At 39.2% G+C, this 16,548-nt stretch overlaps 3 protein-coding genes and 1 long non-coding RNA gene across 4 annotated transcripts; 1 reads left to right on the top strand and 3 right to left on the bottom strand.

Annotated features, from left to right (window-relative positions):
• Window positions 1-151: 151 nt before the first annotated feature.
• Window positions 152-2,016, bottom strand: LOC124200650 (transmembrane protein 165-like). The gene is made up of 8 exons (XM_046596918.1): window positions 1,872-2,016; window positions 1,585-1,759; window positions 1,380-1,509; window positions 1,090-1,309; window positions 843-1,018; window positions 597-788; window positions 425-530; window positions 152-360 (listed from the first exon to the last, which is right to left on the bottom strand). Exons 3-8 carry the CDS (start codon window positions 1,500-1,502, stop codon window positions 290-292), a joined length of 888 nt encoding a protein of 295 aa, XP_046452874.1. The 5' UTR covers window positions 1,503-1,509; window positions 1,585-1,759; window positions 1,872-2,016; the 3' UTR covers window positions 152-289.
• A 593-nt stretch (window positions 2,017-2,609) lies between these two features.
• Window positions 2,610-5,076, bottom strand: LOC124200840 (alpha-L-fucosidase-like). The gene is made up of 10 exons (XM_046597169.1): window positions 4,874-5,076; window positions 4,484-4,808; window positions 4,259-4,400; window positions 4,069-4,175; window positions 3,836-3,996; window positions 3,575-3,776; window positions 3,337-3,498; window positions 3,106-3,247; window positions 2,875-3,031; window positions 2,610-2,798 (listed from the first exon to the last, which is right to left on the bottom strand). The coding sequence occupies exons 2-10, from the start codon at window positions 4,806-4,808 to the stop codon at window positions 2,697-2,699; spliced, it is 1,500 nt and encodes a 499-aa protein (XP_046453125.1). The 5' UTR covers window positions 4,874-5,076; the 3' UTR covers window positions 2,610-2,696.
• A 1,689-nt stretch (window positions 5,077-6,765) lies between these two features.
• Window positions 6,766-12,095, bottom strand: LOC124200841. Its single transcript, XR_006877399.1, has 3 exons — window positions 11,189-12,095; window positions 9,494-9,744; window positions 6,766-7,101 (listed from the first exon to the last, which is right to left on the bottom strand). It is a non-coding gene; the product is annotated as an uncharacterized LOC124200841 (long non-coding RNA).
• Window positions 12,096-12,461: 366 nt separating this feature from the next.
• Window positions 12,462-15,792, top strand: LOC124200839. Its single transcript, XM_046597168.1, has 7 exons — window positions 12,462-13,223; window positions 13,290-13,541; window positions 13,618-13,795; window positions 14,417-14,875; window positions 14,946-15,059; window positions 15,140-15,225; window positions 15,307-15,792. Exons 1-7 carry the CDS (start codon window positions 12,826-12,828, stop codon window positions 15,485-15,487), a joined length of 1,668 nt encoding a protein of 555 aa, XP_046453124.1. The 5' UTR covers window positions 12,462-12,825; the 3' UTR covers window positions 15,488-15,792.
• The last annotated feature ends 756 nt before the right edge of the window (window positions 15,793-16,548 follow it).

Here is a 16,548-nt window from a genome sequence, read left to right as displayed (position 1 = left end):
GATCTAATTAGAAAATAACGACTTCGGGTTCCTAATATTGGGTGCAATAGAGATCGATTTACCTATATCTAAACAGCTCTGAAAACTTTCTGATTGTTTGTCAGCATATTCGGATTGTTTGTTTAAAACTTGAAATGAAAATAGAATATCGTTTGTTGAAAACAACAGAATTTGTATTTCGGGCTCTTTTAATCAATTCATTAGTGAGTTTATCGGAGAAAATTTTAACAAACATTGGCCTGTACATTTTGAAACTCCAAAAGTATACTTGCGATGGCAGATCATCAATTTACGATTCGGGATCAAAAAAAAGTGCCGACACAGCAAATAAGAGAAACACCACTCCACCAACGAGCGTCACTAAAATTTTAACAGTGTTTTTTAATTGAATTAATTGATCGTAAAAATTTGTTGTTTAAATTACCTGTCTTGACAGAAATTTTCTGGGCAATCATTCTGCCGCCTAAAACTGCTAAACCGGTGCACAGGCTATGCCCTAAAACGCCTCCCAGCATTACACCAAAAATATCCTGAAGGAAAATAAATTTAATTAAATCGATCCATAACTTAGCAAAAAAAACACCTCGACGACATACTTCTCTTGCAGCCAAAATAATAGTTGCTAATTGGGAACGATCACCCCATTCAGCCAGAAATGTGAGTGTCAAAGCTTGCAAAAAAACTTTGGGTATGTATCCAGATATCCGCTGACGTAGACTCAAAGGTTGATGCACTGATGTAGCTCCCGATTCTTCGTCTATAAGCTTCGTTGATTCTTTCTCATTTTCCTAAGATGTAAAAATTTAGGCGATGATTTCATCAAGCAATTCAAATGATATTACCTCATCCTCTTGTTTTTTCAGGTCGGATTGTACTTCTTCAAACTCCTCTTGCCCTTCATTTGGCGACATAGAGTATCCGTCTTTTAACATCTTGAGGCCAAACACAGCAAATAATGCAGTTGATATCCAGTAGGTATAGACTCTTGGAATAATTACTGTTACCCACCCAAAAAGAACTGGTTTTGACCAAAATCATAAATTGTGGTTAGTCTTTTTCATTTTCAAATCAACAAAAAAATGTTTTTACCTGAAATACAAGTCATTATTACTAAAGCAAGAATTGCTCCACTAAACACAACCAAGCGTGAGTGTCTCATTGCCATAATAGCAGCAATGAAAAAAGTTTTGTCACCCAGTTCAGATACAATAATAACTGATAAAGAAGCTAAAAAAGCATGAGCAAATCCCAGATCATTCATAGGAGCTTCAGTTCCTTTAATCTCCTTGCTATTTTTCCCATTTTCTATCTGAAAAGTGAAAATGCATAAATTTTGGATTATAATATGCTTAGCATTATACAAATGTTATGTTTTTTACTGAATTGTCCTCTTTGCTGTCTTCATGAGGTTCTTTATCTGCATACACTTGAAACACAAGTAATGCAAAAATAATAGACAACAGCAAAAACCTGCACTGTGTTCTAGCTAAAGAAAAAGCCATTCTGATCCTGGTTAGGAAAAAAGGGCAAAATTCATGTCATTTGTCTGACTGAAATCTCATTTGAATGATGTCAGGTTCTTACCAATTAAATTGTGACAGTTAATGCTAACACAGTTTCTATCACACTTGAAAAAGAACTGTCACTTTATTTTAAAGAGCGTAGGGGGGAAAATTCCTACGTCCCGGCAATGTGTTTAAGACTCTTCGAGATTCTCCTTTCAATAAAGGAATAGGAGAAGTGTCTTGATCCAGCTAACCTAATTTACGAAAACAAAAACAGCTTTATCAATTAACGATCGATGAAAGATAGCTTGAACTTTTTATCTAATATTAAGAAGGAGAACAGAGATACACCGAGTGGTACTTTACCATTATGAGACTTTTGTATACGTTGTCAAGATTTGCTTTCGGCTCATCGGCTGTCTGTGAAAAGTGGGCGGTCTCTGTATTCTGGACAGCGTTGCATGATACTTGTCAATATTTCTTTCACATTTCTCTTTCCTGCTCTTTCTGCATTTCTCTGTTTACTGTTTCAAATTTTTAGCAGCAGTTTTATTATATAAAGCTCTAGACTATAGAAACATAAAGAATTGTACTCCGTATTTAATTGTAAGTTGTAACGTCTAACGTGTGATAACTGTCCAAATTTTCTTGCATTTTCAATGCGATTTTTGAATATTTCCCGTGTTCGCTGAGAAGAAGAGAGAATATTCCATAGCAGCTGAACGTCACTAATTAGAAGCTAAGCTTCTTTCAATTATGTTGGAACACATTCTAGAAACTCAAACGGGCATGGGTATATATACCCATACCCTCTCCATATGGAGAGAAAATCTTTCCATACCCATGGTTAAACCAATACGGGTTTCTCGCTTAATTGCATAGGAAAGGGGCAGTTATAGGCCTATAGAGCGATAAACAAATACTAATCAATTTCCGCGTTATAGAACTGATAACTCAATTAGCAAGAAAATAGTCTCGGGCGTTGACCGGACTTGACCCGAGATTAGAAAACGCGATATTTCGGATAATTATGTTATATGATCCTTCAAGATTAAATGAGATGAAATATTTACTTGGTCCTTGGTGTTCATTATCACTTTATAATTAAGCTTTTGAAAACATTGTATAATGGGCATATTAGATTTTGTTGTTGTTGTTGATAACAAAAAGTACATCAGGCAAATTTTTATTTCAATAGACTAAATTGTCCAGCCGAAGGACCCATGCCCAATCATTGGATACTTTTGATTTGGATGGAAATCTCACTTGTATTCCAGGAGAAGTAACCCCCCACTGGAATATAAAATAAATAATCAACCCAATTAACGTCACCCTATTAAGGGTTGAGCAACAGAGAACAAATTATTACCTTGATTTCACCGGGATAGCCAAGAAAACTGACTTGGGTTGAAGCAGAGGCAGTTGGAACCGTCAATTCAATTACGCCAGTTTCAGGCCATTGAAGGACTATTGCGTATACGGGATCTGAAAGCAGCAGCTCTTTAGATCCTTTTCCTTTTGTGTACCTATTTGAAATTTTGAACACAGCTTTGGGTGTCAGATTCAAATGTCCAATACATGCTCATACGGAATGTTTTACCAAATGTCTGGAGTACAGGTGTCGTTCTGATAAATCCAGGGTCGAGAGCCGTAGATTGCTTCGCCATTAATATGGAGCCATTGCCCTATTTGACGAAGTCTCTCCTCGTAAATGGGAGGAATTTGTCCATAATGTGTAGGGCCTGGAGATAGTAAATCAATGTATTTGAGCCTGTATCGCCTTTTACGATTTAGCGTAAAAAAAAACTTAGACCAAATACGATTTCATTACCTACATTGAGGAGCATATTACCCCCGCAACTTACTGTCGTCGCCATTTCTTTCAATAAATCGGGTGTCGAATTATAGTCTGATAGCACAGCATTACGTCGGAAGCCCCAAGACTGTCGATCGATAGTCAAACAATTTTCCCACTTGTGTAGTTGAAGAGTACCTTTAATTTTTTTTTTTAAAACAACATTAAGGCCAAACGGTAAAAATGCGGAAGCGTAAAAGAGAAATACCAATACCTGGATTAAAATGGTCGGTGCAAGTGTAAAAGTCTCCGTGTTTGCAAGTCGCACCCCTACCCCATCGATCATTTACCACAATTTCCTGTTTCACTGGACTATCGTTGTACAACCAAGCAATGAAATCAGTTGAATTCCAGTATTTATCATTCGTTTCCCAATCCCCGTCGGACCAGATGACGCTGGGTTTATATTTGTTGACCTAAAAAACTTATTTATAAACTGACTGCAACCGGCAACGTTCTCGAGGGAAATATTTACGATTTCATAAAGCTCCGGCATTGTTTTTGATTTAACAAAATCTTGTGTTCCCCAATCATTTTCTTTGTCTTGTAAGTAAAGCGGGTGGAACCACTCGTAGAGACTGTGATAAAGACCAAACTTGAGGTCGGTGTGCTTTCGGATCGCATTCGCCAAATCACCTGTAAGACAAGAATAATATGTCGAATAATATTGCAAACAAATTCACGAAATCAACACGTTTGTCAACTCACCAACTAAATCTCGTTTTGGTCCCACATCCATTGCGTTCCAATTAAATGAATATTTTGAAGGCCAAAGTGTATACCCTTCATGGTGCTTGCTTGTTAGCACTACATATCTGAATTTCAACATTAATACATTGACATTGAAAGATAATTATTAAACTTTACAATAAAAACTAGTAAAAAATATTGAGTATACTTTGCACCAGAGCTCTTAAGAATCTCAGCCCATTGCTGTGGCTCAAAAAATTCGGCGGTGAACATTGGGCCAAAATCTGGATAAGTAAACCCTGGAGGGTAGTTCCTTTTCATGAAATCAACATACTTTGGATTTTTAGAACCTAAATAAAATGATGTCAATAAGTGAAGAGGAATATTTAATAACTAGGACAAAATTTATTCAGGAGTGATAATTATGGTATACCTTTCCAATTAATCCAGAACCATTCACTTCCAAATGATGGAACCGAAAAAACACCCCAATGAATGAAAATTCCAAATTTTGCATCATCATACCAAGAAGGGAGAGGCCTTGAATCAAGGCTATCCCAGTCTGGTGTGTAGCGATTTTCTTGATCCTGAATCGCCACAAGTGGTTTATTCTTTGGGCTCATGGTAGGAGACTTGACTGTTGCATATGGACTTTTCTCGATCAAATCTTCATGGTAAATTTTCTGCTGAGAACTTCCATGTTGAATAGATGCAATGATGCATAAAGCAGCCAGAAAACAGTATTCTAAGCACCACATCTTCCTCGCCAAGTTAGAAACATCAGAAAAATGATAATTGTCATTTATAAAACGTATTATACTACCTTTTTCACCCAGAGCTCTTGCGAACGAATAAAACCTCACCAGAATGTCAAAACTTTCGAGCAGAAAAGATAACAGCTTATGTCACAGTTTAAAAACCTTGCTTTTTGTTTGTTTTGTTCGAGAGCAACACAAAGTTGTTGAAACATCCGCTTGGTGGTGCTCGTGAATTGATGCATTTCAAAATTTTACTTTTTAATGTGCGCTCTTCTTTGAAAGAAAGAAAGAAAAAAAGAATAACATTTATCTGCAGATAAACAAGCCGACTGTCTGTCTATTTTCGGTGAGTCTATTGTTTACCATTTGATGGTCAATGAAAATTGGCTATCTGGAAGTTTGCCGTTCGGTCCGTCGGTCAGGCCATCAGCGGTCATCCAAAATAGAAAAAGAGTCGCTTGCTGATTTAACTTGGGAAGAAAATGGCCGTCGCGGGCGAAAGAAAGACGAATCGACAAATCATAATCATATACTGTAGACAGCGACGATTCGACAAGGTCACGAGAGGCTGACGAGAGCCTCTCTCCTATCAGACGCGAGTCTAAAAAAAGATGACGTGAGTAGACTCTGACGTCGTAAATCAAACGGAGCCCAGCGCAAAAGTTTTTTTCCAATCTGCGCTGATGCGCGCGTTTCAAGAGCCATAGGGGAAGAAGAAGAAGCTCTTTGACCACACTTCATCCAAGTTTATATACTATACCAGCCTACTACCTGAGTCTAAGAGCTCTAGAGAGAGACAGAGTTGGTGTGCTTTAACGACTCGAGACCGGCTCTATGGCCGGATTGACGAATGGGCCGCCGTAACCTTACGTCAGTCGTGGAAAGAAGTCGCTCCGTTGATTTACAACGCGATCCGACGTGCTGCATGATGAGCCACTCTCTCTCTCTTCACTCGTCGGCGGGAAATCAGTCCCCCCCCCCCCTTTTTGTTTTGTTTTGGAAATTTATTTTATTCTGTCCGTCTTCTTCTTCTTCTTCCTGCCAACAGGAAATCGTGTGCAATCGCCAGGGCTATATTTAAACTTTCATCCTATACGTGGATCGTGTATAGGACGATGCGACTCTTGGTGGTGTTTTCACCAAGATATATACCACGTACACACGCTCGATTGCCCGCCAGCAGTCGACGTCACGCCTGGAGGAAACGGGCCAAAGGGGGTGGACTCACCAATAAGGTAGAGAGAGGAAAAGAGTCACACACTCTCTCAGCATTTCTCTTTTTCCCTTTTTATACCGGAAAACACAGTTTGACTCGTTTTCCGGCCCGTCATTTCCTCCCACCATCCTGGGCCACATCTCAGACTGTCTTTTATTTCTTATCTCCTACAGCCATTTGTCTCGTAGGTTTATTTCGTCTGCAGTTATAGTATTTATACACACATCCTAGGTGAGTAGTGGAGTAGTAGTAGCGGAGTAGTAGACACTACACCAGATGAGTTAGCGCGGGGGATTGTGACGGATGTCGCGGGATGAAAGCCAAGTCAAAATCTCGGCTTGCAAAAACACACACAAGATGAATAATGGCGCCAACGCCAGAGTTTTTCAAAACTCACTTTTCTCACCGACCTATTTATAGATTGCAAAAGTTTAGAAACGAGCACGAAACAAAAATAAAAGGGTCTAAATATTCGTTCAGCAAAAACGTCTTTAGACACTCCAACGTGGATGAATCAATGACGAAATCTCATTCAGAAAAAATGTTCACCATTTTGGAAACCGTGTATTTGTTTTTGTTTGTTTTCAAACGAATAAAATTGTGCGAATAGTTTTTGTTTTTTCGTGTTTGGTAAGGTGAGGGGGGATCTCGTATATAATTGTGTGTGGGACAGTCTCTTTGGTTAAATTTCAATAACACCCACACAGCGGACGTGTTCGTTTGAGGTTTCGGAATTTTAAAAAAAGGAGCTGATGAAGAAGTTTCGATCCGGATTTTCCGGGTGTCGTAATATAATTGAATTTTCATTTGGGTTTATATAGACTTTGGAGTTGATGTTATATGTATGTGCATATATATAGAGGTCACTGCTGTGTGTGTGTGTTGGGTAACCGAGGGTTGTTGTAGTATTATTTCTGCTCTCGGTTGACTTTTGTTTGCGCGATGCGTATGATGGTCATATTTGATTAGTGGCGTCGTCCAAAAATTAATTGCCTCCATTTATTCGTATAAACGTCCGACCAAAGGTCCCAGTCCCTGCTCCTTGCGCCACGACGCCAATCTGAACAGGAACCATTGCTGTCGAAAAAATAAAACAAACAAAACCAAATTTAAAAAGAAAAAAAATCTTAAAAAAGATGCGGTATATAAGTAACACACAAAAGAGCTGAAAAAGAAAAAGTCTGAAAGATTGAAAATAGCTCTTCAACCACTTTGCCAAGTGTTTTTCGGGTATCCTCTTCCCACCCCTTTTGGCTTTGAATAGATGATGTTGCACACACAGTATACTACGTTTATATACCTACATAATATACTAGTGTACAGAAAAAAAAGCCACATATCGTCGTTGATGGTTTTAGTGAGGAAAAGAAAAAGGAAAGCAGCTAGCATCTCTTATTAACAAAATTCGCTGGAGGGAGTCGTTCAATCTCGAATGGATATTATGTTCTTTTCTTTCTTTCTTTCTTTCTCATTCCAAGCAATTCATAAAGAGCGGACCCAAAAAACATTTTGCTCAACTTTTATTATTTTTCGGCATTCCTATTCCGCACACATAAAAAAAGGAAGATATTTATACTCAACTCTGCTATTGCGTCATTATACATTAAGAAAGAGAAGGAAACTTTTCTCTTCTTTTTATTTATTTTTTCGGTACTACAGTAAAGTCGCCGGTCGTTCGGTCAGTCGCCCCCGTCCTGAATATAAGTGCGCAATTCCAGACTTATATTATACACAGCTGCTAGCGTTCAGGAAATGTGGTTGTTGTTAAAGGAGGGGGGGACCCAGATTTAGGCTACTATATTTTTCTATACAAAAGAGAAACAAAAGCCCGAGCTCTGGAATTCTGTTCCAGCTCCAGTTTAGAGCAATTACCATTAGGAAAAGGAAATTACCCTTCTTCTTCTTCTCCTGGCAACGGTGAATCAAATGATCCAAATTTCAAGTTTTTATATCGTCAAGGGCGGGGTCTATCTAATACAGCCAACGGGATTCATTCCAAAATTAACATTCTGAACCGTTTTTGTGTCTTTTCTCAATTCTTTTTGCTTTTTTTGTTTTGTATTTCTTAAATTTTCTCCTTGGAGATGATGACCCTTTAACAAGAGAGAAACACAACCATCAATGTCTTGGCATTATACGTGACGTCGGGGTCGTATAGACAGTCGTCCATGCAGCTGGACATTGATGCCTTTTGGCAGGCAGGGGGCAACAGACGGCCCAGCTGACGAGCTTTTTAAACGACGCTTGATTGCAGACTCACGGATCATCATCAATGCCCAGTCACACACAACTTCACAGCCCCTTTTTTTTCTCTATCTTCCTTCCCAAAAAGAAAAATCAGTATAACCCCCACCAAGTTAAAAACGGAAAAAGCAAAGAAACATTGGAAAGTATCCGGACTGTGTGCCAGCACCTTGGCCGCAGCCAAGGACAACAATAACAGAAAATAAAAAAAGACGACAGCTTTTTTCCTCGCTCGTTTTTGCTACATGTTTACCGATACTACACACAACTCTCGTGTACACCATTTTACGTAACGTGCGAGGATGAAAGCGGACGATATTATATTGCCCACACCACCTCTATTATTACCGCATAGCACGCCACAAGCCAGGATTATTTCCAGCGGCTTCTAGATGCTCTCAGACGAGCCTCTCCGCTCAATCGTGTTGGGAGGGCGCGCATTGCATTACGACGTGATAATATAATAATCACGATGGCGTTTTTTTTCTTGTCAAAGCCTCGAGGGAAATTTCTTTTTGGCGTAACACGGAGAAAGAACAGAAGCCGCGTGACGAAATGATACATGATTTGTTTTGCTTTTTTTTTCTTGTAATTATATTTTTAGGATGATGGGCATGATGGGAGAGCGTGATCGGGGCGACCACACCAAGAAATCCAACCGAAATTTCTTATCGCATTTAGACGATCATGGGTCACCTTGAAAAGTGTAATCACAAGGTTAAAACCTCCCAGAATTTAATAGTATTGGTTAACATCAGTGCTCAATTAGTTTTTCGTTTCTCAGAAGAAACCGGATTTTTTAAAACAAAAACACCTTTAATTATGCATATAATTAAAAAGGACATTTTATGAATTTGACTTAAAAAAAAAATAATGCGGGTCATTTGATTCGAGTTCACCCGGTTTGAAATTAAACTTTTTGCATTAATTCCTTTTGTACCCGAATTGTGTGACCCGTTTTTATTTTAACTGTATTATTATCTTGTCAATTGTTTTTAGACTCCCAGGAAAAAGGCGCCGTACTTGGAAAACAGCGCACACAAATTCCAAACTTGTTTATTGAGTCGTAGCTGCTGCTGGTGGACTGGAGGAATGTGCCCAATTCCCCCGCAAACGGAATGTTGTTTTGTTTACACGCTCGTTTTTGTGGAGTTTTTAGTCATTTGGGAAAAGCGAACAGATGAGATGGCCGGGTAGTTATAGTATACACGAGGGAAAAAAATACCTGCACTTGTTCTTCCGACAATCCGGTTTCGGCTGAGAGAATGGCCACGTCGGATGCGTGCATCGTCTTGTTCCGGTTGAAGTGCATATCCAGGGCGGATTCCTGGTCGGCCGACATTTTCGGCTTCTCGTTCATTTCGTCGGGTGACGAACTGGGGAAGTACTTGTTGGACATTCTTCGCCTTCCCAAATTACAAAATTCCGTCGTCTGCCGACTTGTTTTGTCAAAGTTAATTGCTCGAACGAAGAAATCTGGTAAAAACACACACACAAGAAATATAAGAAAACGGATCAGCAGTCAACGGTGAAACACATAAACGAACGATACGCTTTTTGTGTGTAATAGAATCATGTAACGGATGGGATATCGTTTTGGGGTACGGATTTCTAGCTCTTCCGACAGTCTAACTGTCGATCCGCTCTCTCGCCCACTTGTGTCGTTGTTAAAAATATTTGTTTGATTGGAAAGGAGCGAAGAAGAAAGAAAAAACATCTGGATGCGCTAACGAATAGGCCAGGTGTTTGTGTTGGTCCCCACGTTCTATTTGAAATTAACTTTGATTTTTTTAATTCCGAGGGAAAACGTTAAAGGGCGGGAAAATCAAAAGACGTAAAAAGAGTTGTTGCAATCTTGAGATATTTCGATCCTTTTAAGGGAGTGAGATATAGTTTGCAACTTTTTGGTCGGTAACGCCCAAATAGACTCGTCGTCCATCAGGAGAGTTCAATTTTTCCCCCAAAAAATCTATCGCCAAAAAACTAATAAAACAACGAAACACTGTCTACACCTTTAGAGGTGGAGCCATTGTTTTGATACGGGGCGCGATATTCAAATGAATACAGACGTGCAGCATGTGGATAAGATTAGTAAAAGGAAAACTCGTTTTCTTTATTTTTGGTCTTTCAACATTTTTTTGGAGTCGTTGGTTACGTGAGCGATGGACCATTGATCAGCCATTGAAATTCATGTCCAACTTCCAAATGATGACAGGTGGCCATGTCGTATCTTTTTCCTCGGTGGTCATCAAGGACTTCTACACTCCCAGTCTCTCATTTGTTTGGCTTTCAATTTTTTTGACAAAATAAGAAATGGAGATAAGACAAGAGTCCCCCTTGACAAAACTTACAAATAGGCGTATATGAAGGTTTTCTTATTTTCTTTCCACCCATAAAAATTTACATAACGAGAAACAAGACGACCTGGCAGGCCCATACGGCCGAACTGCTGGCCAATATAAGTCTCTGTTCTGGTTTCTTGGTTTTGTATTTGCTTATCTTGTATAATAATGAATGTATCTTTACTTCCTTAAAGATTCCCATGTGCCATTGTTTCGTAAAGATAAGGTTACGCTTGAGAAACACCCACCAAAATATAAGGAAGAACACAATTTCCTTTTCTTTTCTGATATAGACTTTATTTTTGTGGAGTTTTTACTCCACAAAAATGAAACGGAAAAGAAATAAGCCCATCAGCGGTCAGTGGGGCGCTGGAACTCGTGTGGTTTTCTTTCTTTTTTCAAATTCCCGCTTCGCTACACACACACATAAGCACACACAAGCACACACACACCCCGTCGTCTTTTGAGGAAATGAAATAAAAAATTCGAAAATCACGCCGTCAAACGAACCCAATAGAGTGGTGGTTATCAAATAGCTAACAGTATAGGTAGTTGTGTATAGTTTGGCCATATCTTACCTGCTGAGTTTTCACCTTTTCCGTCTGCTGGAATCCCCCCCGAAAAAGAAAAGACGATTATTGTCTGTTGAAAATCAGTTTCCTTAAAGGAAAGAAGAAAATAGTCGTCGTCGGGGGCCGGTTAAAAAGCACTGTCGACTCCCGTGGTGCTGTTGGAAGAGAACTGAACAAGCCGAGACCATCAGTTGCGCGTTTTGTATATACCCACAGCACGCACGCACACACACATACACGCATATAGCAGCTATATCGGAACTTTTTTTTTTTCTTCTCCGAGGAAAAAATAAAATAAAAAAGAGACCAGGGTATATATGGAACCGCCCATTCTGGCCGTGGATCACCAATCCAGTGGCAGCGCAGCGGCAACTTATACATCCTGGTTCGTGACGTCAACACAGCAGCGGCGAGTTGTTTTTTTGTCGAATTATATTTTTTGTTTCCAACAGTTTTCCTGGACGACTGCGTCGAATTCATTTGTGGATTTCATCATGAAAAGAAAATAACGGCGGCCATACAGAGGGAAATAGATACATAGGGAAGATGAATCGCAGGTGTGACACATGTCTACTATCAAGAGCCCGGCGGCGGGAAATGCTGAATATAATACGCATTATTGAATGTATACAACAATGTGTCGGACGGATATGACGATTGATTGATTCGCAGGGCTACCTCTCTTTTTTTATTCCTGAAATAAAAGATATAATATATATAGCGCCTTGACCGCAGCAGCAGCAGCAATTTGAATCGGTGATTTATGGACGCGCTGATGGGATTTAGCCGCTCCATCACGCAACAGTCCGATAGATCCCGCCATAAGACTTTTGGATTTTTATTGAAAACAAAAAACAGATGCACGTAGAGCACACCACTATATGTATATATACTCGGATGGGCTTTCAAATGGCTTATGGTATATATGTGCTGTTATGAAAATAGATACGGCCCGTGTTTGACAACACAAACGAGAACAGATGGACGTAAAACAGGATATTACACTCGAGAGCGATCGCCATGAATGGCCCGCAGGGTGAAACTATCTATCGTAAAAATTGGGGAATTTCACACAGACACTCGATTTGGAAAGGAAGAAAAAAAAAGGCCTTTTCCAACTGGGAGTCGCCCATTTCAAGACAGTGTGTCGTCCTTGGAAGAGTTTCTGGGCGGATTCCTGTCGCCTTCCATCGGCGGCGATCCTCGCTCACGTCCCTTTTCCCTTCAAATGTGCGCAAACAAGGAAGACGGTGATTTGGGCAATTGGTGAAAAAGGAATTCACGTCACTGCGCATTATTACCGTTTTTGTCAAAGCGAATAAATTTCTGTTTGAAACCGGTAAAACTCCATTCCAAAATGGGACGGAATAATAGCAGATTTCTGACACGTGACAGCACACTATATAAGAGCGCAATCTATCAAGTTTCGCAACTGCTGAGACAACGTCAAAATGTTGACAACAAATGAGCTTGTCAACGCGTTAAGAATGAACTACTTTGGCATTTTTGAATGAATAATAAATCAACTCGGTTACTTTTATAAATCGATGGTGAAATGAGATATCGATTATCAAGCAGACGATCCTTTTTCAACTGTCAAGAAATTTTGTTTACGTTTTTTTCCTCGTTGACTTGTTTATCAAATGATTGGTGTCGTTTTATTTGACAATCACGATGATTTGCTCTATGTTTATAGTGACCGCGAGTTCAAAAACAGAATTCATTGCGTATCGGATACCTTGGACATGTGTGCCGTGCCAGGAGAGGAAGTAATGGACGATGACATTCGATCGAGAAGAGATGCCGAATCAATGATCCTCATGCAAATCTTTTCTCCGCTCTTGACTTCACATAGAATCATGAATCAAGAGTTTCAAAATTCTTACGATTGTATCGCCTGTGAAGACGGTTCCACCGTGGCCTTTTATGAGCAAATGGGATTCCTGCTCATCACAGTAGCCAGGTCATCTGTAAATGCTGTTCACCTGGCTAGGGTTAGCTTCAGTCTCATGCAACATGTTTGCGGTCCTTCATTATCAGTGTATGCCAGGCAATTAAATTCAACAAAAAAGAGTGGTTGATAATAATGTTTCTTTTTTCTGTGCAGGTTGAAACACTCGAATACTCACTCAGAGCTTGCCACTCTTCTGATTGAAACATTTTTAAGATTGAGACAATCTAGTCAGCCCATTGTTACAGAATCACTGCATTATGAACCCATCAGTGAGGCTGTAAATTCTTCCATTCTAAGAGTCCTCCAAGTCGCAGTTTCAGATTTGAATATGCGTGGAGGAATTCCAGAGAGCAGGGCTCACATCCTCATCATAAAAGAAACCAGTATTGTTGCCATTTACTCTGGGTATAATCTCAACACATTCAATTCTTCAGATTATTTACTTACACAAAATGAATGAACTTTATTTGATTATTTACAGGAAGGGAACATCAGAATTAAAGATTGACGAGATTCTGTTTCTGATTATTGTTGCCAATGCCTTTGACCATTCTAGATCTTCAACTCGCCATAGTCTCATCATCCTTGAATCGTGTGTACCTTACACAATTCACATTCAAAGGGTGGAGGACGGTCTCGATGTGGTCGTCTTAATTGAGGTAATAATTCGAATGTTAAGGTTAATTTATCCTTGAGTTTGCATCCCAATTATTCAAGAAAATTCGTCATAGCATCGAATAATTGGGGCAGAAGAAAATGAGGAAAACTGATGACGAGTAATGAATTTGTTAAGTTGTGTTCTTATTGGAATTCGATTAGTTAATAGATTTAAGTTAAATTATTTATTATTTGATTTCTTTAGATTCGCCTTAATTGAGTTTGTCAGAGAATACATTTATTTAACAACCTGTCCTATTTTATAGATTCGTTTCAAGTTTTTATTCATTGTTTTTCAAAAGTTAAAGAAAGCCGTCCTTAACAAAATTCTTTCTTTTCACACTGGAATTGCCGATGTAAAACAATACTTAGTGATAACATTCCTGTGTAATACATGCACGCCTGTTTCCTGAATACCTTGAAATAGGACAAGACACGCCCTTTATCAGTAATGCGTAATCAGTGAAAGTTTGAATTAAGAAAGAATAATACATATTGAAATAATGAAAGTATTGCAATGAGATCGAAAAAAAAGTGCTAGCTGTCAAAAGATCTTGATTTCCATGACGTTATGGCACATAAAGGAATGCAAAATTTTAATTTTTGTTTTCCCTCTTTTGCAGGGTGGATTGCATCAGATAGCCACTGGCCTTTTTTCATTATTGAAAAGTCTCTACGCGACGCCCATAAGGAGCGACTTGATTTCGAAACAATTGAAACAAGTGCAAAAAATGGCTTACAAGTATAATCAGCGGCATCAATGGTGGGACTTGCTGGTTTGGCGACCGGAGCAGAGCCAAAATCAATCAGCCATGTCCGCATTTTCGCGCCAAATTCTCCGCGGATTTGAAATCGTCTGCCTCAATCCATCCCTTCTGTTTGCAGCTGTTGAACACGTTTCGGCCGTGATCGACGACATCCAATTGAGTATTCCCATGCAGTCCTTATCGCAGCCCTGCAGGCTTACCCCACTGCTCAAAATCTACCCCGGGCTTGTGCATTTCGTCCTCATCGATAGAAAAAATCATCGAATGATCTCCCCCGCTCTGCCGCTGGGACGGCACGACTCCTCCTTTGACAACGTACAAAGCAATTCATTAAGAATTAAACTCTAAAGTTTTCAATTAAAAGCCTTCTCCCTTGTTTTGGTAGATGTGGAAAATCTTTCATACCTCCTTAGAATGGCTAAATGAAGGTATGCACAATTTATTGTGGAACGATAAGCAGCTGTGCTATTCGCACGCCATCTGGATAGAGGACGCATCGGTAAATAATGTTCAAGTTTTACATTTCAAACTCTGAGAATCATCGTAAATTATACTCGCATGTATTTTTCTCCAACTTAGAACAAAAAATTGCCATGGAAATCCAACTGGGACATGCAAACCGGTACTTTTGGCTATCCAGCTTTGATGGGTAGCGGTTTTTACGAGTGAGCCATTATATCTTGTTAAACTTTATTTTAGACTTCTCCGTATTGACTAATTTTCTTGGTTGTTGGTTTCATTAACAGAAATTTAATGAAGGGAGGGCTGGAAGATGAGGAGGCCGAAACGACCCATTACCTCCAGTTTTTCTGCATTCATCTCGCCCTAACCAGCCCAAGTCTTGTAGTCGAGCAGTCGGAACGCATGGCTGATCACTTGAAACGATTTATTTATCCTTCGTTTGGTAAGTTGGAAGATCTCTTCTAGAACACAAGTATTCTTTGTGTTTTGGACATTCTCATGTTTGAATGATTAGTGCATTCCATCCATTCCAGTGAGCCTTAAGAGCCCATTTGATTTTTTTTTTTACTTCAAATTAAAGTAAACGTTTTGATTGATTTTATTTTAAAGCCATTTCCTTTCTCTTATTCTTTGCATCATGACATTATGTATTGCCATTCAGACCCCAAAAATCTATAAATCCTTGCCTGATTGAAATAATTGAGTGCTTTAATTTTGTGATGCTAATTCGTCGATGAAGTAATAATACACATTTAATGGGTGCGCATTCATCTAATTTCTATTCGGACTTGTTATTTCTACTGGGCCGACCATATCAGAGTTTGAAATGTAAAACTTAAACATTATTTACCGATGCGTCTTCTCCTCTTGCTTCCGTGTGTTGTTGTGCTCTCGCAGTACCATCCATTTCCGACTTCTTTTTTTTTTACGGTAACACAGAACTAACAATTGTTTTGTGCACATTCGTCTAATTTCTATTCCGACTTGTTATTTTTACTGGTCGACCAATAATATTGGTTCCACGCCAGCATCCTGTCAGCAGCTATACAGCTCGGCGTCATTCTTTTCATTGCCGGTAAATGCTGAATCGGTTAGTTTTTAGTTCTTGGTCGTGTTGAAAGACTATCCCGTGTACAGGCACAGGGCCAAAAATTTGGCAAAAATCGTAAATAAATGGAGAGTGGAATTAATTACGCTACCGGGGAGTACCGACTACTCCTTTTAACGAGTCGCGTAAAGAAAAGCAGAGACATTGTCAAACATTTAATAATAGCATATTTCCTGTCCGTAAATGCACGAATGTTGCTAACTTAAATGTATATAAAAAAAGGGAAGCTCAAAATAGCATTGCATGTATGTCCTCGTCCTCAAAAGTGAACAATTTGACATAGTTCTTATGTTTTCCCTCTTGCGCGGAGTACGGGAATCGCGGATCCGAATGTTCCAAAGCACTTTACTGCTGTTAGTATAGACAACTGATGAAGATAGTAAAATAAATGAAAGGCAAATAACTATCCGATTTAGTC

Source organism: Daphnia pulex, chromosome 8 (genome assembly GCF_021134715.1).
Source record: "Daphnia pulex isolate KAP4 chromosome 8, ASM2113471v1".
Lineage (NCBI taxonomy): Eukaryota > Metazoa > Arthropoda > Branchiopoda > Diplostraca > Daphniidae > Daphnia > Daphnia pulex.
Note: the sequence above shows the minus strand (reverse complement) of the source record. Positions and strands in the feature narration are given on the sequence as shown.